Source organism: Cherax quadricarinatus, chromosome 44, assembly GCF_038502225.1.
Source record: "Cherax quadricarinatus isolate ZL_2023a chromosome 44, ASM3850222v1, whole genome shotgun sequence".
NCBI lineage: Eukaryota > Metazoa > Arthropoda > Malacostraca > Decapoda > Parastacidae > Cherax > Cherax quadricarinatus.
The window spans coordinates 27,988,836-28,013,402 of NC_091335.1; the positions used below are offsets into that span (position 1 = coordinate 27,988,836).

A 24,567-nucleotide genomic window follows, 5' to 3' on the forward strand; every position below is an offset into this window, starting at 1 on the left:
AATGAGTTTCTTTAAGATTAGGGAACAGCTTATCAGAAATTACTATACATGTGCATCAAGTGTCTCGTGAAATGGTAGATACATTAAGTCCATTAACTGTTCCTGAACAGAAGGGTGCTTGGTCATTACAGTCTTTAAAACATCTTCCAACTTTTTGGACCTTCTTAGAAGGACAATCTGGACGTTTATGTCCCTTAACACCACACAAATGACAAACAGGAATAAAAGAAGTCATTTTACTTTCCACTAGAGGCTTTGATTTCTTAAGGTCTGATGAACCCTTGCCCTTAGGGTTCGATCCCTTTAGGTCTTTATAGGAATTGTGAGCCTCAGCATACAGGTCAGCAGCCTCAGCAACTTCCTCAGCTTTAATCAGGTTACGTTTTCTGATGAATGTTCGTATCTGGTGAGGAAGAGCTGTCAGGAACTGGTCAGCAACCATTAAGTCTCGAAGAGATTCATAACTGTGATCAATTCCTGAGCTCTCTATCCAAAAGTCGAACAAACGAAAGAGTGTTACCTGTAACTGTTGAAAGTTCTGGCCAGGCTGTAAGGTGGCATACCTGAAATCTTTCCTGTAAGAATTAGTGGTTTTTTGGTATGCTTTAAGGATTGCCTTCTTCAGTAGGGTATAATTACATATAATATCCTGTGACAAAGTTGCATAGATATTCAAAGCGGTACCAGAAAATAACATTCCTAACCTAGTAGCCCATGTGTCACAGGCCATTCACAGAGGGTAGCGGTATTTTCAAACCTGATAATGTAAGAAGTTATGTCTTCCCCCTCTGTGAAGGGAGGTAAATTAGGTGTTGGAATATGTGCACTGACTGCACGTTGTTCCATTACTCCTTCCTCTAATTGTTGTTGTGTAAAAGTTAACTTTTTATTCTCTAATTCAAGGCGAAATTTTTCGAGCTCGCGATCCTTTTCTCTTTCCTCAAGTTCTCTTAATTTAACTTGTTCTTCACGTATCTTAGCTTGTTCCTCACGTTCTCTAGCTCTTTCCTCACGATCAAGTCTATCACGCTCTTTTTGGTCTTCTCCCTCTCTTTCTAACTGTCTTTCTCGGATTTCTCTCTCAATTCTCTCTCTCTCTTTTTTCTCCTGTCTTTCAAGGTTCTCTTTCTCCTTTTTATCTTCTCTTTCGATTCTCTCTCTCTCCTTATTCTCTTCTCTTTCCTTTTCTAGCTGTCTTTCTTCTCTCTCAATTCTCTCTCTTTCAAGTCTTTCCTGGATCTTAGCACTAATGAAAGATTCTAAATTTTTCCCTGTTATTCCTAACTTACTTCCAGCGTTCATCCAAAACTGGTATTCCTCCATGCTTGCAAGAATAACTTAAACTATCAGGGGAAATGAAACGGGTATTAAAGAAAATGGAGGGTTCAATTCCTGCTCCGCTCAAACTGTAAATAAATCAGAGGGCTTGATCCCTACTTCAATTAAACAATATGTATTAATGAAAACGAAGGGTTCTATGCCGGCTCCGAGCAAAAAGTAAGTAGAATGGGGTCACTTGACCATCCAATCTTCTCACCAACAAATCAAGAGTGTCCTATGACAGTTCCCTTGATATAATAAAGAGCTCAATGAAACAAATTGTCACTGGAAAATCTCGGGTCCCTAGAGTCTAATCCTCAAAAGTGTTTCAAGCTCAAAGTGGCAGAATTAAATATTATATCCTGCCTGACTTGACTTACAATAAATTGAGACCATAACAATCACCAAATCTTTTAAATACCTGTACTGTAGTCCTACCATAGAGAATGATTACTCATGGCTGGTGGTAACTGTGGTATGCGGCGTTGAAGTTCCAATGGTAGATTCGAGATTGAGTTGAATCTTGATTCAGTAGAGTTGATCCTGGCAAGGTCGCCACTTGTGAAGGCTTACTCAGCCCTGTAACAACTTCAGTAAGTATTACTAAGGCTGGCTCCTCCTCAGGAAAATTAATGAATAGAAAAAGAAATAATAACAGACAAACATAAACACTTTATTATATAGAAATTTAAAATATAAAACACTTAAATATGAAATATTAATCCTACATTAAAGAAAATGAAAAATGAAAAATATAAATGATAACTTAATTCAACGCTAATATATATATGGGTGTCTGGTGTTGGTGACACTGTGTTGTTGAAATCGTAGCCGTTGCTGATGATGGGGGATGGGGGTCGCAGGTGTTGGTTACGACCCACTGGCTAGTTCTTCACAGTAGATAGAGCCTTGAGTATTCTATCCTGATGACAGGAAAGCAGGTTCTTTACCGCTGGAATGATGTGGGGTTACGTCCTGCAATTTCCTACGGGTGCACAGGTAATTAAATCCAAAATGGGGAAGTCTCTGGACGTTAGTCCTTCTCCATCATTTCTTCTCGTTGATTGACAGGTGACCCTCACTGTCATCCAAGCTGAAAAGATAGACAGGTTACCCACTGCTTAAAAATCACTCTCCATGGCAAGTACAATACCTAAAAGATGTGGTGATTATTACAACAGTCAACTTAGAGCAAGACTGAAAGGACTAAGTTTATTATTGGTCAAAAGTGACGCTTTCAACCAATAAATCCACTAGAATACAAGGCAGGCATGTACTTACAGTAGTGTTGGGAGCTGTGAGTCGAGTGATTTACTGTTTGACCAGAGCCCCACACGTCACCTTTCGGGGAAGGGGGGGAAGAGGGAGGGGAAGGGATAGTGGGAGCTAGACTGACCCTACGTTAACAAGCAGCCGGCAATCAAACTATCACTTTAGGGGTGGGGGAGAAAAGGTGGGAGCTTGACTTACCCTACTTTAACAAGTAGCCGGCAATGAAACTATTGTTACTATATACTCCCTCTCTATTCCTATCTATTGAACTTTTCCCTCACAGGTAGCTTGGCAGGGGTATTGGATAAGTTGTGAGTAGACCTTCTGCAGTGTTTTATGTTCTTATGTGGGATAGCGATGAAGAAGTTTCTTGGCAAGTGGTTCAGCTATGTTATAGAAGCCATTGTTCTGGTTGAAATTGTTGGTTAAAGAGATAGGCGATGATTCCAGGATGATTCCACTGCAGTGGAATCATCAGATGCAGCATTCTCCACCTGACCTCAACATTCTGAACCTGACTATAAATACTCCCGTACCTTCCACCCCAGGTAGATCTGTTTGTGACTTGAAAAAGCCCACTGTGTGGGCGAAACGTTGTCAATAAAGGATCACATTAAACTGCATATGTGTTTATGTTTCCATAGTGTCGGTATTTTATACCATTTATTTTCATAGTAGCAGGTGTTGAACACTGTAATCTGGATGTATATAATTCATCAACCGTTTGTACTGTTTATCAGTGATAAATTCTGTTGGACATTAGCAGATTGTTCTTATAAATAAGAGTTTACTGTATCTGTTTTTGTTACAGATTTTGATATAGACATGGTTTGACTCTTTAAACAAAAGAGTCAAACCATATCTATAACAAATGTACATTACATAAATATGTAATAATAAATATTTAATAATTTGGCCGGAAACCAGAATTATACGAGTATCTGAGAAATAAATGAATATTCTGCTGTTCTTTCTCACATCTGCTTCACATTTCTCACCCAGAGAGTTCTCACATTTCTTATATACATACGAGTTACTTGCTCACCTTGTTGTGGATGATAATTGATGGTTTTAGTGATGCCCTGAAAAGTGAGGGTGTTAAATGAATATTTATATTGATGAGGATGATAATTGATGGATGTGTTGATACCTTCAAGACATGATAAAAAATATTTGCACTGATGCCTTTAAAAGTGAGGATGATGAATGATGTTTGTAATGATACCTTTACAGGTGAGGATGATGAATGATGTTTGTAATGATACCTTTACAGGTGAGGATGATGAATGATGTTTGTAATGATACCTTTACAGGTGAGGATGATGAATGATGTTTGTAATGATACCTTTACAGGTGAGGATGATGAATGATGTTTGTAATGATACCTTTACAGGTGAGGATGATGCATGATGTTTCTATTGATACCTTTTAGATAGATGATTATGATTGATGATCAACTTGATACCTTTATCAATATATTTCTCTTAAAAACAGATACCAACAAATGGTATTAAGTACGTAGTTAATAATTCAGCTGTTTAACATGATTCAAATTCCAAATTACTTCACCTGTTTCAATATCACATAAATTCGACACTAAATGATTTTGTATAGTTAAAAAAACATCACTACTACACATCACTACAACACATCACTTCACATCACTACTACATATCACTACAACACATCTCTGTGCACATCACTGCTACACATCACTGCAGCACATCACTGCTCCACAGCACTGCCCCACATTACTACACGTCATTGTCAAACAACGCTACATATCACTACAACACATCTCTGTGCACATCACTGCTACACATCACTGCAGCACATCACTGCTCCACATCACTGCAGCACCTCAGTGCTCCACATCACTGGCTCACATTACTACACGTCATTGTCAAACAACGCTACATGTCACTACAACACATCTCTGTGCACATCACTGCTACACATCACTGCAGCACATCACTGCTCCACATCACTGCCCCACATTACTACACGTCATTGTCAAACAACGCTACATATCACTACAACACATCTCTGTGCACATCACTGCTACACATCATTGCAGCACATCACTGCTCCACATCACTGCAGCACCTCAGTGCTCCACATCACTGCCTCACATTACTACACGTCATTGTCAAACAACGCTACATATCAATACAACACATCACTGTGCACATCACTACTACATGGCATTGCCACACATCACTGCTATACATCGATGCAGCATATCTACACATCAGTGCCACTCATGATTGTTACACATCACTGCTACACATCACTGCCACATATCACTGCCACATATCACTGCCACATATCACTGCTACACATCACTGCCACACACAGATGTTTCACATCAAAGCTACACTTTCAGTTACACATCATTCCTGCACATAGCTGCTGCACATCAACGTCACACATAATTATTACACATCATCGTTACACACAACTACCATACATAAGATCTACACATCAGTGCCACAAATATCTGTAACACGTCACTGCTACACATCACTGCACTGTCCCATGTAACTGTAACATATCACTGCTGCACATCACTGCTACACATCGCTGCACTACCACACACCTCTACACTACCTCTTATATCTGTAAAATATCACTGCTACACATCACTTCCACGACTCTCTGCTACACATCACTGCTACACATAAATGCCTCACATCACAGCTACACATAAATGCCTCACATCACAGCTGCACATCACTGCTAAACGTCACTATATTTCACTGTTATATCTCACTGCCGCACATCACTGCTAAATATTACGGTCACACAACCCTGCTACACATCACATATGCACATCATTATCGCACATACTGTTTTACATAATTGCTATACACTGCTGCTACACATCAGTGCCAAATATCACTGCTACACACTTCTAAATATCACTGGTACACACCACTATTACACATCACTGCAACATATCACTGCTGTATAGCACTACCGTACATCACTGCGACACTTCATTGCCTCACATCACTGATTAGTGACAAACACACGTCACTGCTACACATCAGTTCCACACTTCACTGCAACACATCACTGATACATGTTGCATATATCACTGCGCTACACATCACTGCTACACTTCATTGCCTTCCATCACTGTCACACAACACTGGTACATGTCAGTGACACATATCACTACGCTACACATCACTGCTACACGTCACTGTCACACATTACTGCAACACGTCAGGGCTACACAGTACTACTGCACATGACAGCCACACATCACTGTCATACATCACTGCCACACATCACTGTCGTACATCATTGCAACATATCACTGCCACACATCACTGCCACACATCACTGCAACACATTTCTGCGATACATCACTGAAACATTTCACTGCAGAACATGATTCCTTGGAGTCCCTTCCACACATCACTGCTTCACATTACTGTTACACATCACTGCTACACATCACTGCCACATACACCTGCTACACATCAGTACCACACATAATCATGGCTACATATCAGTGCCATAGATACGTGGAGCACATCATGTGTCGCAGTAACTAAGGAAAATGATGTGTAGAAATGATGTATGGCACGTATCACATCTTAGTCACATTTAACTACTAAACATAACTACATCAAGGCTAAGCATCACTGCAGCCACATACCATTGATTCACATCACTGTTGCATATCACTGCTACACATGATTTGTATTCATCCCTACTATACATCACTGCCACACATTATTGCTACGTATAATTGATATTTATCACTGCTACGCGTCACTGCCTCACGTCACTGCCTCACGTCACTGCCTCACGTTACTGCCTCACGTCACTGCACTATCTCACTGCTCCTAATCAAATCTACCTTCCTGTGCCCCACACTATTAGGCTGTTGTAATTCCTCTTGAACCTCCTTACATATCCTTCCTTCCACACCTACATCAACTAGTTCCCCATCGTCTTCCTCTTCGTCTTCCACTTCTTCGTCTTCCTCCTCCTCTTCTTCAACCTCTTCTTTTGCTGCCCAGTGTGTCTTCTCCGCTTCATCACTCGGAAGATTCGTGTCAGTGAGCTGGAAGACCATCTTCTTCCCCGTGTCTTCCTCCTCCGGTGCTTCCTTGACGCCTCCTCTCGTCTTCCTCTCTTCCTCCTCCTGCGCCTCCTTCATTCTCTGGAGCTCAGCGAAGGAAGGCACAGAGTTCTTCTTGGGTCTTCCCTTGGGCTTAGTTGGAGGTTCTTTGCTACCTTCCAGCATTACCTGTGGTAGCATAGATAAGATGTTAGTGTTTTCCTAGATGACCTGTTTCCTGACGAACCTTACCTAACCTAACCTATGTGTGTGTACTCACCTAGTTGTGATTGCAGGGGTCGATTCACAGCTCCTGGCCCCGCCTCTTCACTGGCCGCTACTGGGTCACTCTTCCCGCTCCATGAGCTTTAACATACCTTTTCTTAAAGCTATGAATGTGTGTGTGTGTGTGCTTGCTTGCATGCGGGCGCATGTGTGTGTGTGTGTACTCACCTAAATGAGGTTGCAGGGATCGATTCACAACTCCTGGCCTCGTTTCTTCGCAAATCACTATTAGGTCCACTCTCTCTCTCTTCTCCAAGAGCCTTATCGTTTCTCTTCTCAAAGCCATGTATGGATCCTGCCTCCACTACTTCACTCTTTAGATTCTTCCACTTCCTGACAACTCTAAGGCTGAAGAAGTACTTCCTAACATCCCCATGACTCATCTGAATTTTCAGCTTCTAGTTCTGTCCCCATCTTCCTGTGTCCCATCTCTGAAACATTCTGGCCCTGTCCACCTTGTTAATTCATCTCAGTATTTTACATGTTGTTATGCCCTCCCTATTCCTCCTGTCCTCCGGTGTCGCCAGTTTCAATTCCCTTAATCTCTCCTCATAGGACAAACCCATTAGCTCTGGGACTAGTCTTGTTGCAAACCATTGCACTTTCTCTAATTTCTTGACGTGTTTGACCAGGTGTGGGCTCCATACTGGTGCTGCATACTTCAACATGAGCCTGACGTATATAGTGTAAAGTGTTGTGAATGACTACTTAGATGTCGAAACGATATTCTTAGGTTTTCTAGGCGCCCGTATGCTGCAGCGGTTATTTGGTTCATGTGCCCCTCAGGAGATGTGCTCGGTACGATGCTCACCCCAAGATCATTTTCTTTGAGTGAGTTTCACAGCCTTTGACCTTCTGGGCTGAACTCTGTCTGCAGTCTTATTTGTCTTTCCCCAAGTTTCATGACTGTGCACTTGGGGTTCAGCTCCAAGAGCCATTTGTCGGATCAGGTTTCAGCCTGTCCAGATCCCGTTGTCATTAACATATACAAGAAAAACAGCACCGGACCTAAGACTGACCCTTGTGGAACCCCACTTTAACGCTTCGTCGTGTACCAATACATGTTTCCTTCCTGTCAGGTATTCTTTGATCCATTTCAGTACGTTTCCTTCTAGTCCTGCCCACTCCTCAAGTTTTTCAACCAGTCTCTTGTGTGGTACACTACCAAAAGCCTTCCTACAGTCCAAGATGATGCAGTCTGCCCATCCCTCTCTCTCCTCTCCTATTTTCGTTACCTTGTCGTGGAGCTCCAATAGGTTTGTGATGCAGAATTTCCCTTCCTTGAAACTGTATTAGCCTGCTCCTTTCTAGGTGCTCCACTACTCTTGTTCTGATATTCTTCTTCGTAACTTTACATACTATACATGACAGTGAAACTGATCTGTAGTTTAATACTGCCTGTCTTCCACACCTCAAACAGTTGACCTGTTTCGATAAATTTGTTAGGTATCTTTTCTTTCTCTCTCATAAACACACAAATAACAGGTACATCTTGCTACTTCTACTTATAAGTTACTCTACACATACATCATGTACACATGCATGTACACTCTCATTGGAGTTTTCCATTTTTCTTAATAGTTTATGTTATTTAGTTTCCTCACATCTCCATGGAGAACTGGAAAAGAATCCTTCGTCTGTAAGTCATGCATGTCGTTAAAGGCGACTAAAATAACGGGAGAAAGGTACTGGTAGCCCATTCTGCTGTATATATTACTAAACATAAAAAGGAGGAAAAATTAAAAAGATGAATGTGCGTTGATGTAGTGCAGATGATAAGAAATAGATGATTGCCACTGTTATGAATGAAACGAAACTGGATGTCACGGCTCTAAGCGAAACAAAATTGAAGGGGGTAGGGAAGTTTCAGTAGGAAGAAATAAGTGAAAGTATTAGGTCAGACGTATGTGAGAGAGTTAGAGCTAAGGAAGGAGAAGCAATAATGATGAAGTATCAGTTATTGCAAGAAAAGAAGGAATATAAATGTATAAATTAAAGGATTATGTGATTAAAATAACGGTCGGATATTTATGCACTTGGAGAAGAGAGAAGTGCAGAGGAGAGAGAGTGAGATATTTTTGGGAGATGTTAATTAAGCGAGTGGTTAGGGAGTTATGAACGAAGTGAAAGAGAAATTGTGGTAGAAGACATGAATTCTAAAGTATAAGAAACTGTTAGAGAGGTTGTGGTAGGTAAGTTTGGGGTGCCAGGTGCATGTGATAATGGGGAGGGGCTGTGATTGTTCTTTGTATACAGAAAGAGATTTGGTAATAGGTAATACATATTTTAGGGAAAAGAGGTTAAATAGGTATGCAAGATAAGACATGGACGTAATGTCAATAGTTTGTTAGATTGTGGGACTGATTAATGGGATCAAAACAAAAATGTTAAAAGCAGGTGGGGATGTAGTTTTGGAATGGTTGGTGCTTCTATTTAATAAATATATGAAAGAGGGGAAGGTACGCAGGGATTGGCAGAGAACGTGCATAGCTCTTTTATATAAAGGGAGAGGGGACCAAAGAGAATGTAAGAATTATAAGACGTAATTATTGCCTGCTGAGTATACCTGGTAAAGTGTATGGTAGAATTATTATCGAAAGAATTAAGGGTAAGACACAGAGCAGGATCGCAGATGAAGAAAAAGGCTTTAAGAAGGGTAGGGGGTGTGTAGACCAAGTGATTGCAGTGAAACATATAGGTGATCCGTATCTGGATAAGGGTAATGCGATTATTGTTGCATTTATGGATTTGGAAAAGGCATGTGATAGGGTGGATAGGAGAGGAATGTGGAATATGTTGCAGGTGTGATAGGTAGGTTACTGAAAAGTCATGAGTTTTTACGAGGAGAGTGAGACTTAGGTTAAGGTATGTAGGAGAGAGGAGGATGTTTTACAAGTAAAAATAGCCCTTAGACAAGGATACGTGATGTCACCATGGTTGCTCAGTAAATTAATAGATGAGGTTGGAAGAGAAATGTATGTTCGAGTGCTGTCAAAATGTGTGGGATTAAAAGAATGATGACAGTGTTTTTTTTTTGAGATTCTAAAGAGAAGTTGCAATGATTAGTGGAAAAATTTGGAAGAGTATGTAAAAAAAGGAAATTTTTCTCAACCATAGACCTGCTTGATACAACTTTCTCAACTTTTTTGAAAATCAATTGGATGGTTAAAATCTTTCACATAAATAAACAAAGCATTAGACTTTTGTCTTGTTCAAATGCTATATTTACGTTGTTGTAATCTTAGTTTAAGGCTTTTCCTAGTTTGACGTAATAAACTTTATTGTAGTTTTTACAAGGAATCTTGTAGACACAGCCGTTAGTATTTTGGGGGAATTTTTAATCAGATTTTTTTTTACTGTATCAAGATTTATAAATTCAACTTTGATTTTAAAATTCTTAAGTAGAGAATGTATGCCAAGAAGGTTTTCATGGTAAGAAAGAGCCAACATATATATTCTTAGTTGATTATGACTGTTTTTCAATATAACTGTTTTTGAAATGTAAAAAATACTCTAGTGTTTTGGGTATTTTAGATCATTAGGTCTTTCATAAATCCTCAAGATTTCTTCATATATGAGCTCTGGGCTGCAAATACGCAAAACTCTCAAAAATATTGATGAGAATACAAAAATTTAATGGATAATAGTACACATAAGAACAGTTATTTGTTGGTTTTTCTGTATATTTTGAATTTAAAATCATGGTTCCCATCAATAATTAAGACATCAATAATTAAGACAGTAAAATTTATGGAATGAGCTAGACTTTATTTCAACAAGGAAATAACTATATCTATATTCTTAGTCATTAGACACAAACATCATAAACGTATTTGTACCACCTAGCAATTTCTAGACACTTTCCTCCAATTGTACTAATGTGGCACTTCTAAACTCCTGCTTGGAGAGCATGAAATTGACTCATGTGAATGGGGGTCAACAGGGGTAACCTCTTGCCCCTTTTCTGTTCTGTCTGGTCACAGAGGTATCTACGGACTAGAAGGGTTAGAAAAGTCGGTATGTGAAGGCAGCGGAAAACGAACAAGCAGTGAAGGGTTGGAACACTGCAAAGAAAGGGGTTGTGCAGATGGAGAAGAGTGAAGAGGAGCGACAGGAGATGGATCGGTGTCCATTAATGGTTTAGTCTTGGCAGTGTAGTCGGAGATAGCTTCTATTATTTAAGAGGACGATGATGTTGTACGTGGGATGATATTGGAGATAGAAGAAGGAGGGTGAGTAAAGATCAGGGCGACGACGGAATTTACCAAAGTAAGGGGAAGGGGGGGACGAGAGGTTAGAGGTAGCTTGAGAAGAAGCTTGGGAGGGGACAGGAGAGGAAGGTAATGTACGATGGGGAGGATGGACCTTCACACTCGCAACAGAACGAGCAAGAGGTAAAGATCCAGAGACTGGAAATGAAAGAGATTTACCTTTAGGGGATTTGTTGGACTTTGAAGTAGAGAGGCAAGGGGAAGGGGAAGTTGTGCGAGGTCTTGTAGACAGAGAAGCTCGTATGTAAGATGAAGATTTGAGAATTGTAGGTGACGAGGTAGGGACCTCGGAGTCCAGGACTGCAAAAGAGTTAGATACAGAGGTGACTGTGGAAGATGTGATTGCAGGGGAGACTGCGGGAATTGGGACCTCAGAGGTTGGGGGTCTCTTAGTAACTCGCAAATTGGAAACATGGTTGAGTCTCCCCTGGAGGCGTAAATGAGACACTGCCATGATGTAAGTAAAGTCTTCTGTCTCTTTGAGACAACGGATTTCACGTTCGTTCAGCTAAACCTGGCAACGACGAGAATAAGATGGGTGAGCTTTATGACAATTAAGGCAGGAGGGAGGTAGACCACAAGATATGTTGGTATGGTCATCGGCACCACAGACTGGGCATTCAGCCATGAACCTGCAATATTTTGCCAGATGGTCAAACTGTCAGCAACTTTTACACCGTTGTGGTGTAGGGGTCACCTGTCGGACTTGTAAACAGCGTCCTGCAATATAAACCAATGATGGAAGCTCGCAGCAACCAAAAGTTAAGCGAGCTACATTGAAAGGGCAGCGTCTCCGCCCGCGGGCAGGCAGTACATACGTGTCTGCTTTAAGGATTGAGAGATCTTGGAGCTCAAGCTGTTCCAGAATGTCATCACCACATGTCTGGAAATTACGTAGAATGTGATAGAATGACAATACAAGTGCAAAAATTAACAGTGATGGTTTTCAATTGTCACAGGAATGGCATCTATGGTTGTAAAGAGAGAAAGATCGTGAATTTGGCTACCATTCTGTACTGTGATGATGCGTGCACCTTGAGAGCATGAAACGGAATATTATGACCAACATGACGTAGGAGCGCTTGCTGAAACTATGATCAGCAAGGCGAAGTATGTAAAGGAAGCGATTGTCGTGGCATCAGAAGAAGGTCGTGGTCGTTTAGATACAGGACTAGAAGTGGTCTGTGTTGAGGTGGGCACGCGATCCGACCGCATGGGGAGAAGCCGGAAGCATAGTCAAAGATTTGTGAAAGGAGTCAGGCCGAACCTCTGTACCTGAAGTGTGGGACAAAATGTCACCCGCAGAAGATACAGGGGCAGTAGAAAGATACGATGAATGGTCTGGTAACAAGGCAGGGTCGTCAGAGGGATCTAATACAGGAAGGGACCCAGTAGGATGGGGAGGTACATGAATTTGGAATTCCATGGTTAAGTATCTCTTTTCTTTTGTTTTTAAGAAAAAGGAAAAGAACAAAGAAAGAAAAAGAAAAAGAAAAAAAAGGGAGGGGGAGAGTGTGGAAGGGTAGCTCCCAGGGGGAAAGGATCGCAAGTCTCCACTTCCGTGCCCAAGAGGACAACCTCAGCACAGCCGGTAATGCAGATGCGGAATGGAATCCGTGCCATACCCTACCCTTCAAGCCAGTAAACCAGCAATCCGGGATAGCAACCTCACATCTACCAAGCCATCTCAGTGGACAAAAGTCAGGGTGGTCAGAAACCTGCCACAAAGTATACCTCCTTCGGCCACCACCACCTGGAATCCGACAGGCAGCCTTCAGAGATACAACTGTCATCTGAAAGATACCCGAAGTCTCCTCCCCCCTCTTCTGGTAGACTGGAGAGGGATTGGGTTCTCTAGACGATTCACGGCAAACTACACAACCACCAAGGACCTCAACGGATGGAGATGGGCTCTGGAACCCCTTTTCAGGTCTAGGAACTACAAAGCCTAAGGGAACAACCTCAAAAGCAGAAACAGGAAAGAGAAAGTGGAGGGATGGGAAGAGAAGGAGGAAAGAGAAAGGGGTGAAGGGGAGGATGGAATAGGGAAGGGGGAATTGGGAGGAAATTAGGTTCGATCTGAGGAAGAAGACCAAAATGTTTAATTCTTCAGACCAATAGCCTCTTCACCGAGCCAAGGAGACCCCCCTCCCCATGAAAAGGAGCTCTTTTTAACATAAATCATTAAGTTATATCCAGGTAACTTAGGACAATGTTACTGAAAACTGATGATATCAAAATTCTTGACTGCACTATTTTCCTGATGGCAGTAATGTTCCATGGAAAAAAATACATTCTATCCATTTTAGTAATTTATTACACTTTTCTGCCTGTCTGTACCCAAGGGGAATTCTGTCTTAAGTACTGCTGCTACATCAAAATAATTGTTCACTATTAGTTTGGAGGACAAAAAATATTAAGTATTTAGTACATAGTAAGCATTCCTTTGTGTTTATACCCAACACATTTACCTCTCTTGTAGATAACTAAACCCCATTTTTAGTCCACTTTCGGTCTTGATTATTCTACTTTTACCATTTTTCGTTCTATCCATTGCCACACTCGCATTTGGCTCTTCCTTACTCATAAAATATGTTATACCTCCCTGTCTAGTGCATGAAATCACTACTTCACTTCATCAATATTTAAAATATTCTCAAAATATTCCATCCATCTTCCAAATACTTTTACCTTCCCATCTAATGACTCTAATAATTTAATTCCATTAGATTCCTAGGTTTTCTGGACTTAATGATCTCACTTAAAAAATTTGCTGATGAAACATCCCCCACTAAATATGAACATGTTTAATATGACTGACAGAATATATGTATGTATATTTCTTTGTGTATTTATACTCTTGAAAGTTTACTTTAATCCTAACTTCAGGTACTAAAGTATCCATGACTGGTTGTGAAAAAAATAACAAGCAGGCTTCAAAACCCTTATTAAGTCGACAGGCTTCGAACCCCATTAGCCAACCATCCAATGTTGTGCTAATATTTTCTCCGTCAGGAGAAATGGAAGCATTTGGTCATTTGACTCAATTCATCCACATAACAACAAGCCTGATTCAACTCCTCCATGTACCAACAAACATAATTCATCTCATCTACATACTATCAAACATAACTCATCTCATCCACATACCATCAAACATGACTCATTCATAAACCAACAAAAACGACTTAATTCATCCACCTGCCAAAAATCTCTCACGAATCTGTTTCCGAGTCCTCAACTTCCTTACTATACATCTCATATGTCTTATGAATCTCGCGGCTTAAACTTGTAACCATTTCGGATCACAACTGAAACCACCCGAGTGAACTCTGGCAAGTCTCCTTACACCCTGTACACTTACCTGCTGTCTTCCTGGAGTCTACCTGGAGGCTGTTCCGAGGGTCAACGCCCACGCGACCCAGTCCTTGACCAGGCCTGACGGTGGATCAGGGCCTGATCAAACAGACTATTACTGCTGGCTGCATGTAGTCCAATGTATGAACCACAGCCCGGCTGATCGAGTACTGACTTTACGTATCTGTCCAGCTCCCTCTTTAAGGCAGCCAGGGGTCTATTAGTAATTTTCCTTATGCATGTTGCGAGGCTGTTGAACAGTCTTGGACCCCGGACACTAATGGTGTTTTCTCTTAGTGTACTCAGGGCGCCCCTACTTTTCACTGGGTGTATGTTACACCGTCTGCCCAGAATCTTTTTTTGCTTTCGTAGGGAGGGATTTCTGTGTGCAGATTTGGGACCAGTCCCTCTAGGATTTTCCAGGGGTGAATTATGATGCATTTCTGTCGCATGCACTCCACTGAGTACAGGTCAAGTGACTCCAAACATTCCCAGTAATTAAGGTGTTTGATCAAACATATATATGCAATGAAGGTTCTCTGTACATTCTCTAGAACTGCGATTTCACCTACCTTGAATGGAGCTGTTAGTGTACAGTAGTATTCCAGCCTAGAGAGAACAAGTGATTGAAAAAGGATCATCATATATCTCATCTACAGTTTTTTCTGGTGATTATCTTCCCTGCAGCCCGGCACCGGCCCGGCACCGGCCCGGCACCGGCCCAACAGTAGATAGCATTAAATTAATACAGTACTTAGAAGCTAGTTACAACAGGAGGACCTAAACTGAAGCACTTTAAAATTTATGCACACCAGCTGGTATTCATGGGATTTCAGATTTTGCCACCGAAGTAGCTAGTTTATTGTGCACAAACCATACCACGGGTGGGGTTTAAACCCGCGGCTAGAGAGTCTCAAAACTCCAGACCGCCACGTTAGCCACTGGGCCAGCTAGCTTCAATAAGATTCATCCAACTAGGTATATTTCTACACCATAGGAAGGTTAGCATAGGCACTCGAGACCCATCCTGTAGACAGTGTAGAGGGTAGCGCAAGAGTTTATGGATGCACAAAAGGCCTATGAACTAGACCCCTAAATAATAAACAGGAGTACATCTGAATTTATATCTACATTTCACTCATTTTTCACAATCAGATTTAGAAAATTTACTTAATATACCTGGTATCTTACTTTATTTAATAAGATAATTTAACATGTCACATAGATTATACTGCACATCGCATTCGCGGGACCAGAAAAAAAATAAATTTAAGCCACACTAATTAGCAGTATTTTTTCTTTGTTCTCTTAGCCTTCATTTGTATTAGTTATTTCCTGACTTCCCAAGTCATCCATATGGTGAACTGCCAAAGTAAACCATCAGAAAGAGGAACCATCAATTAGGCAAGAGCACCACTGGACCTGAACAAACGTTTCCCTGTAAAAGCATTACAAAAAATATACAGGAAGTTCCTTAGTGGTAGTACGTGCCGCCAGCCCCGTCTCCCCGCTGCTGTGTTTGTCTTGTAGTGACATTGTTGTTGTGGGCCAACCCCAGCCACCTCCCTCCCCGGTCCACGCACTCTCCCTCCACTATATATATATATATATATATCTATATATATATATATATATATATATATATATATATATAGATAGATATATATATATAGAGATCATGCCGAATATGTAAAACTGGTCAATTAGCAAGAACTCATTTAAAATTAATTCCTTTCTAAAATTTTCTCTTATACGTTTAAAGATATATATTTTTCATTAATGTTGATGTAAAAGTTTATAATTTTGCACCAAAAGAAACTTAGAAAACTTACCTAACCTTATTATAACAAGCGCAATTTATTTTAGCCTAACCCAACTAAATATATTTTAGATTTGTTTACAATAATTTAATACTAAACAAACACAGTGAAATATATTTTTTTCATTAGGGTCAGAATGATTTTGGCGAAATTATTGCATACACAAATTTTCACTTGTCCTATATGGCAAGATGAACGTTGCTATTTAAGCCAGGATCGCAAGTTCTGCCTATTCGGCACGACATATATATATATATATATATATATATATATATATATATATATATATATATATATATATATATATATATAATGTGTGTGTGTGTGTGTGTGTGTGTGTGTGGGTATCGGCCATTTTATGGCATCGATTAAAACCAGCCGATACTTTTAAATATATTCATATTACAGTGTGCTTAAACATGTCAACATTAACACTCTAGAATCTATGAATCGACCCCTGCAACCACAAATAGGCGAGTACGTACACATACACACACACACACACACACACACACACAAACACACACACATTCTCGTGCTCACCACGGATAGGTGACCAGGAGAGAGTGGACCTAGTAGCAACTAGAGAAAAGGCTGAGCCGGAGCTGTGCCTCGACCCTTGCATACAAATTAGATGAGTAAAATAAGGCGAGTACACACACACACGCGCGCACATACACACACACACACACACACACACACACACACACACACATTGTGTGTGTGTGTGTGTTTTCAGGTCAGTATGCTATGCTGAAGAGGAACAGGGCGAGGGGAGAGTCACCCTACTAGACTCTTTCTGACGAGGTGATTTCATGCTCTGAAAACAACAGAGTCGAGTTTTTCTTGTAACCAGCCGAAACAAACAGGAAAAGACTAAGGCAATACTCTCAAATGAGTCCCAAAACCGCGTCTCTTTGAATCTGGTTGAGAGCATTCTTTAAGTCTAGTTTATCTTCAGCTTTATCCTCAGGTAAGTCCCTGATATAAACCCCTGCTGCATGAGATGCTGCTTCACTTCTTTGAGAGATGCCTAAGCCAAGTTAGTGTGGTGGAAGCAAGGTGGCAGCTTCTGCGTGGTTGCCTCAGACAACAGCTTTGGCAACGACATATCGGCTAACCCGACTCTACTAAATTTTTTTATGAAATGCAAGTAAATTGCATTGTACTCTGACACCTTACTGAAGAAGTCAGTATATTTGTTGGATAGCTACGACCCCTTGTGGCGAGACTCAATAAACAAATTAAAATCATAAATGTGACTTATAACTGAATCCACAGTTAATGATTTTAATCAGTAATCTAATGGTAATCTAATCAGTAATCTAATCAGTAATCTAGTGGTAGCTACCTAGCTCCTTCCTGTTTTATAGATAAGAATCACATCCACAGATCCAGTACAATACCGGTGTCCAATAATTCATCGTACCTTTCTTAAAGAACATTTGAAAGAAGTTCGTCGAGACCCGAAGATTTATTTTGCCTTAACAGGTCTATTAGTAACTACGTCTCTAGTGACTGTCATACTGAGTAATTTATTTTCCTCAGTTTCTCCGAAATTTTTGCTTGCCGTGAATTTATGAAGTATTTTTCCCTATGCGAGGACCAACGGGAAATTATTGGTAGGTAAGACACATAGGCAACAGTTAGGCAACTTTATTCCGAAACGTTTCGCCTACACAGTAGGCTTCTTCAGTCGAATACAGAAAGTAGGCAGGAGCAGTAGAGATGTGAAGACGATGTAATCAGTCCATCACCCTTAAAGTCGTAGAATTTGAGGTTGTCAGTCCCTCAGCCTGGAGAAGTTCAGTTCCATAGTCAGGAACTGACTATGAATAATATATCCAGATGTATTTTTAACTAATCTTTGTCCAGTACACTTGAAATAAACATTTCTAATCTGATTTAGAATGTTTTCTATTTTGAATTTGCAAAATCTCGTCTAGCTTTTCTTATTCCTGATTTTTAGCTCATTTACTATGAAGATATAAAAGAATAAGATGAACCTCTTGTCTCTTGATAAGTTTCTAAATTCCTCTTTCCTCCCCAAAGAGATGTTTAAGATTCCTGTTCATCTGCAGGTTATATATGTAGGGTACATATGGATTTATTTGTGGGGGAATATATTGAATCCTCTGTGGGGAAATATGTGCATATATATATATATATATATATATATATATATATATATATATATATATATATATATATATATATATATATATATATATATATATTTATATATATATATATATATATATATAAATATTACCAAGTTTTTGGATCCCCCCTATGGGTTTTTCGAAATTCTCCATCTCCTCAGATCAAATTTTTAAGGTTCCCCCTCCCACTTTCACCCCCCAATCCCAAAAATTTCTCGATAATACAAGTTTTGGATTCCCCCCTATGGGGGTTTTGAATTTCTTATGATCACCTTGGATCAAATTTTTGGATTACCCCTCCCACTTTCACCCACCCCCCACCTCAAATTTTTTTTCTCGATAATACAAGTTTTGGATTCCCCCCTATGGGGTTTTCGAAATTCTCCAATTCCTCGGATCAAGTTTTTTGGGTACCCCTCCTTTCACCCCCCCATCCCCAAATTTTCTCGATAATACAAGTTTTGGATACTCCCCCCTATGAGGTTCTCAATATCAAAGTCTCCACTTCCTCGGATCCCCCTCCCACTTTCACTCCCACCTCAAATTTCTCGACAATACCAAGACTCCATCTCCTCGGATCGAGTTTTTTTTTGGATCCTCCCTATGGGTTTTCGAAATTCTCCATCTCCTTGGATCAAATTTTTGGATTACCCCTCACACTTTCACTCCCACCCCCAAAATTTCTCGATAATACAAGTTTTTGGATTCCCCCCCTATGGGGTTTTCGAAATTCTCCATCTCCTTGGATCAAGGTTTTTGGAATCCCCCCTCTGGGGGTAAGCATTCAAATGAACTCCTCCTATGGGGGCATGCTTACTACAGGTCTAAACATCTTCCCCTTATTATTTTAAAATGAACTAAAAGTTTCCTCTCATTAAGTCAAATGAACTAAAAGTTTCCTCTCATTAAGTTAAAATGAACTAAAAAAAGCGTTTACTCGGCGGTCAGTATTCCACTCATTAAGTTAAATGAACTAAAAAAGGACCGCGCACACAGGTTGAATCAGGTCGGTCCTTTTAGTTCATTCAAGATAATAAGGGAACATAGTAGTGACGTCACGTGATGACCGCGCACACAGGTTGAATCTTGTCTACCCTTTTACCCACCCTCCCAAACCCTCACACTCCAACCATCACCTCACAATTTTCACTCATAACCCCCAATTTTTCTCGTTTTAACCCTTTTAGTTCATTAAAGTTAATAAGGGGACACATGCATCAGAAAGTCACCACATCGCTTACATCCACTTTCGTTAAATTCACTACTCACAATTTTACATATTACGAAGTTAAATACGCACTTTTACTTTTGAACATCTTCAAAACACTCTCATAAATCATTTGAATACTCACAAAAAATACCTTTATACATTTCCAAACAACACTGAATTACTCCAAAAACATCATTCGAACACCCCCAAATCACCTCTGAATACTCCCAGAACACCTTCATAAGTACTCTTGCACATCATTTGAACACCTTCATAAGTACTCTCATAATCATTTGTACACCTTCAAAACACCTTTGAATACTCACATAAACACCCTTGAACACCTTCAAAACACCTTCAAAGCACTCTCATAATCATTTGAACACCTTCAAAACACCCTTGAACACCTTCAAAACACCCTTGATCACTCTCAAAAACAACATTTGAACACACTCAAAACACCTTTGAACACCTTTGAACATTTCCAAACAACACTGAAACACTTCCAAAAAACACAATTTGAGTACTCCCAATTACACCACTGATTACTACTAAAACACCGCTGAATTCAATCAAAACACCCTTCAACACCTTCAAACACCCTTGAACACCTTCAAAACACTCTTGAACACCTTCAAAAACACCTTTGAACATTTCCAAAACACTATTTGAGTACTCCCAATTACACCACTGAATACTACTAAAACACCGATGAATTCAATCAAAACACCCTTCAACACCTTCAAAACACCTTTGAACACCTTTGAATACTCACATAAACACCCTTGAACACCTTCAAAACACCTTTGAATAACCTCAAAACACCTTTGAACACCTTCAAAACACCCTTGAACACCTTCAAAACACCTTTGAATAACCTCAAAACACCTTTGAACACCTTCAAAACACCCTTGAACACCTTCAAAAACAACATTTGAACACACTCAAAACACCTTTGAACATTTCCAAAACACTATTTGAGTACTCCCAAATAAGATTTGACATCTCTAATTTATCTGCACTTTCATTAAATTACAACTCATCCCTCAGTCTCCAGACTAGGCATTTTCTCGTTTTTTACCCTTTTAGTTCATTAAAGTTATTAAGGGGACACAATACATCAGAAAAAAGTCACAAAAACTAACTCAAACACTTTACTTTGAACACCCCCAAAAACACTCTCATAATCATTTGAATACTCACATAAACACCCTTGAACACCTTCAAACACCTTTGAATATCGTTTTTAAACTAATTTCATCACAACCCACTTATATCATCTTTTTCGGTAACTCTAATTCGACAACAACACCCACAACACCCACATCCCACAACACCCATGAACATTTCCAAAACACTATTTGAGTACTCCCAATTACACCACTGATTACTACTAAAACACCGCTGAATTCAATCAAAACGCCCTTCAACACCTTCAAACTCCCTTGAACACCTTCAAAACACTCTTGAACACTTTCAAAAACACCTTTGAACATTTCCAATCAACACTGAAACACTTCCAAAAAACACAATTTGAGTACTCCCAATTACACCACTGAATACTACTAAAACACCGCTGAATTCAATCAAAACACCCTTCAACACCTTCAAAACACCTTTGAACACCTTCAAAACACCTTTGACACCTTCAAAACACTCTTGAACACCTTCAGAAAACACCTTCGAACATTTCCAATCAACACTGAAACACTTCCATACCCAACTATTGCGACATGTTTTCAACACCCCCTCCATTCTTTTTCCAATATATCATAACTTTTCAATTCTATAATTTCTTTTTAAAATATTCACACATTACCTTTATATTCAGTAAAATCTCTCCATATTTCTAATTACAACCCTCCCCATACCCCTCTCCATCTCACCCGCATTCTTCACATCCACTCACCCATCTCCCAACATACCTCTTCTGAACACACACACAAAAAAATCACATTTCACATCCACAAATGCATCTCAAATCCACTAAAATCACTGTAACCAAGATATTCACACACACACACCTTACCTAACCTAACCTAACCTAACCTAACCTAACCTAGCCTAACCTAACCTAACCTAACCTAACCTAACCTAACCTAACCTGTCCTAACCTAACCTAACCTAACCTAACCGAACCTACCCTAACCTAATTTAACCTAACCTAACCTTACCGAACCTACCCTAACCTAACTTAACCTAACCTAACCTATCCTAACCTTACCGAACCTACCCTAACCTAACCTTACCTAACATAACCTACCCTAACCTAACCTAACTTTACCTAACCTAACCTAACCAAACCTACCCTAACCTAACTTAACCTATCCTAACCTTACCTAACTTATCCTAACCTAACCTAACTCCCCATACCCCTCTCCATCTCACCCGCATTTCTTCACATCCACTCACCCATCTCCCAACATACCTCTTCTGAACACACACACAAAAAAATCACATTTCACATCCACAAATGCATCTCAAATCCACTAAAATCACTGTAACCAAGATATTCACACACACACACCTTACCTAACCTAACCTTACCTAACCTAACCTACCCTAACCTAACTTAACCTAACATAACCTAACCTAACCTTACCTAACCTAACCTAACCTTACCTAACCTAACCTTACCTAACCTACCCTAACCTAACCTTACCTAACCTAACCTAGCCTAACCTAACCTATCTTAACCTTACCTAACCTAACCTTACCTAACATAACCTAACTTAACCTAACCGAACCTAACCTAACCTTACCTAACTTATCCTAACCTAACCTACCCTAACCTAACCTACCCTAACCTGTCCTAACCTAACCTAACCTAACCTAACCTAACCTAACCGAACCTACCCTAACCTAATTTAACCTAACCTAACCTTACCGAACCTACGCTAACCTAACTTAACCTAACCTAACCTATCCTAACCTTACCGAACCTACCCTAACCTAACCTTACCTAACATAACCTAGCCTAACCTAACCTAACTTTACCTAACCTAACCTAACCTAACCAAACCTACCCTAACCTAACTTAACCTATCCTAACCTTACCTAACTTATCCTAACCTAACCTAACCTAACCTTACCTAACATAATCTAACCTATCTTATCCTAATCCAACCTAACCTAACCTTACCTAACCTATCTTATCCTAATCTAACCTTGCCTAACCATTACCTAACCTAACCTAACCTATCTTATCCTAATCCAACCTAACCTAGCCGAACCTATCCTAAAATATATTGGAACACCCCCAAAACACTATTTGAGTACTCCAGAATTACTTTGAACGACTCCATTTTGGATATATCCAAATTAGTTTTGAAAACTTTATCGTAAAATCGAACATTATTTTCTTGTTGGTAAAACACACTCAATGGTAGAAATATTTACTCGATTTCCGAATAGAAGCACTGTCCTCGCTCTGAGAGACTCATTGTGGGTCACCCCAACACATGGTGTAATGCGCTTCACACCCAAGGTAGAACATAACACCTGCGTCAACTCAGGACAGACAGGCGCCATGTAATGCGGGTAACATCCAAGGTAGAAAATCATCTCTTTCCAGACCAACTGTCTATCCTAACCTAACCTAACCTAACCTAACCTAATTCCTAACCTAACCTAACCTCACCTAACCGAACCTAACCTAACTCCATCAATCACCTCTATCCTAACCTAACCTAACCTAACCTAACCCAACCTAACTCCATCAAACACCTCTAACCTAACCTAACCTAACCTATCCTAACCTAACCTAACTCCATCAAACACCTCGAATACTACCTAACTTAACCTAACCTAACCTTACCTAACCTACCGAACCTAACCTAACCTAACCTAACCTATCCTAACCCGTCCCAACCTAACCTAACCTAACCTAACCTAACCTAACCTAACCTAACCTAACTTATCCTAACCTAACCTATCCTAACCTAACCTAAACACTGACTAACTTTGAACCAACTCTGAACACCACTGATCTTCTTCAAAAAAATGCTCTGCACATCATTTGAACACCTTCAAAAAAAACACCATCAAACACCTCCGAATACTCCCAAAAAAAACACTACTGATTACTACCAAATCACCACTGAATACTACCAATCACCGTCAAAATCACCAGAAACTAAGTTTAACATCACCATCTAACATCCTTTTTATAGAAATCCCCTCAAATCACTATAACCAAGAACTCCCTCCCCATTTGGCGCATAAAAAAAAAAAAGCATGAACACAAACCTAATACGCAAACACTTAGTACATGATCACCATCAACTGAAAACATATCTTATACACACACATAATATAAGACAATCACCAACTACAATCACCCATGTTCACTTACCTCAAAATCACTAATATCACAGAAAACAATAATTTTTATAAACATTTCACACACACACACACACAAAAAAAAAAATCATATTTGACAATATCTAAGCGCACTCACCTCACTACCACCAACACACGATGTCTCACCTCACAGGACCGACGAGGTCACCTCCAGTGACGTCACACTCCCATTGTGTTACTTGGTGGTTGGTAACATCACACCTAACCCCCTTGTTTCAACCTGTTGTACCCTACATTATCTAAGAACACTATATCCAAGACGATTACCAGATTTTATGATCCCCAACACCAAGATCACAGAAAACACACATTTTTATAATTATTCACACAAAAATCACGATCACCAATTCCATATCATGTTTACCGTCATCTATCAACACTAATCACCAAGATCACCAAAAAATCTAAGATCATGCATCTCAAAACTACT

General features: G+C 39.9%; 1 protein-coding gene across 1 annotated transcript in view; it reads right to left on the minus strand.

Moving 5' to 3' along the window:
• Window positions 1-2,127: 2,127 nt before the first annotated feature.
• LOC128697396 (uncharacterized) overlaps window positions 2,128-24,567 on the minus strand; it is a 137,922-nt gene continuing 115,482 nt past the window's right edge. The window contains exon 4 of the mRNA XM_070094222.1: window positions 2,128-6,859. Coding sequence (XP_069950323.1) covers window positions 6,431-6,859 — 429 coding nt within the window. The 3' untranslated portion in view covers window positions 2,128-6,430. The remainder of the gene's footprint in view (window positions 6,860-24,567) is intronic.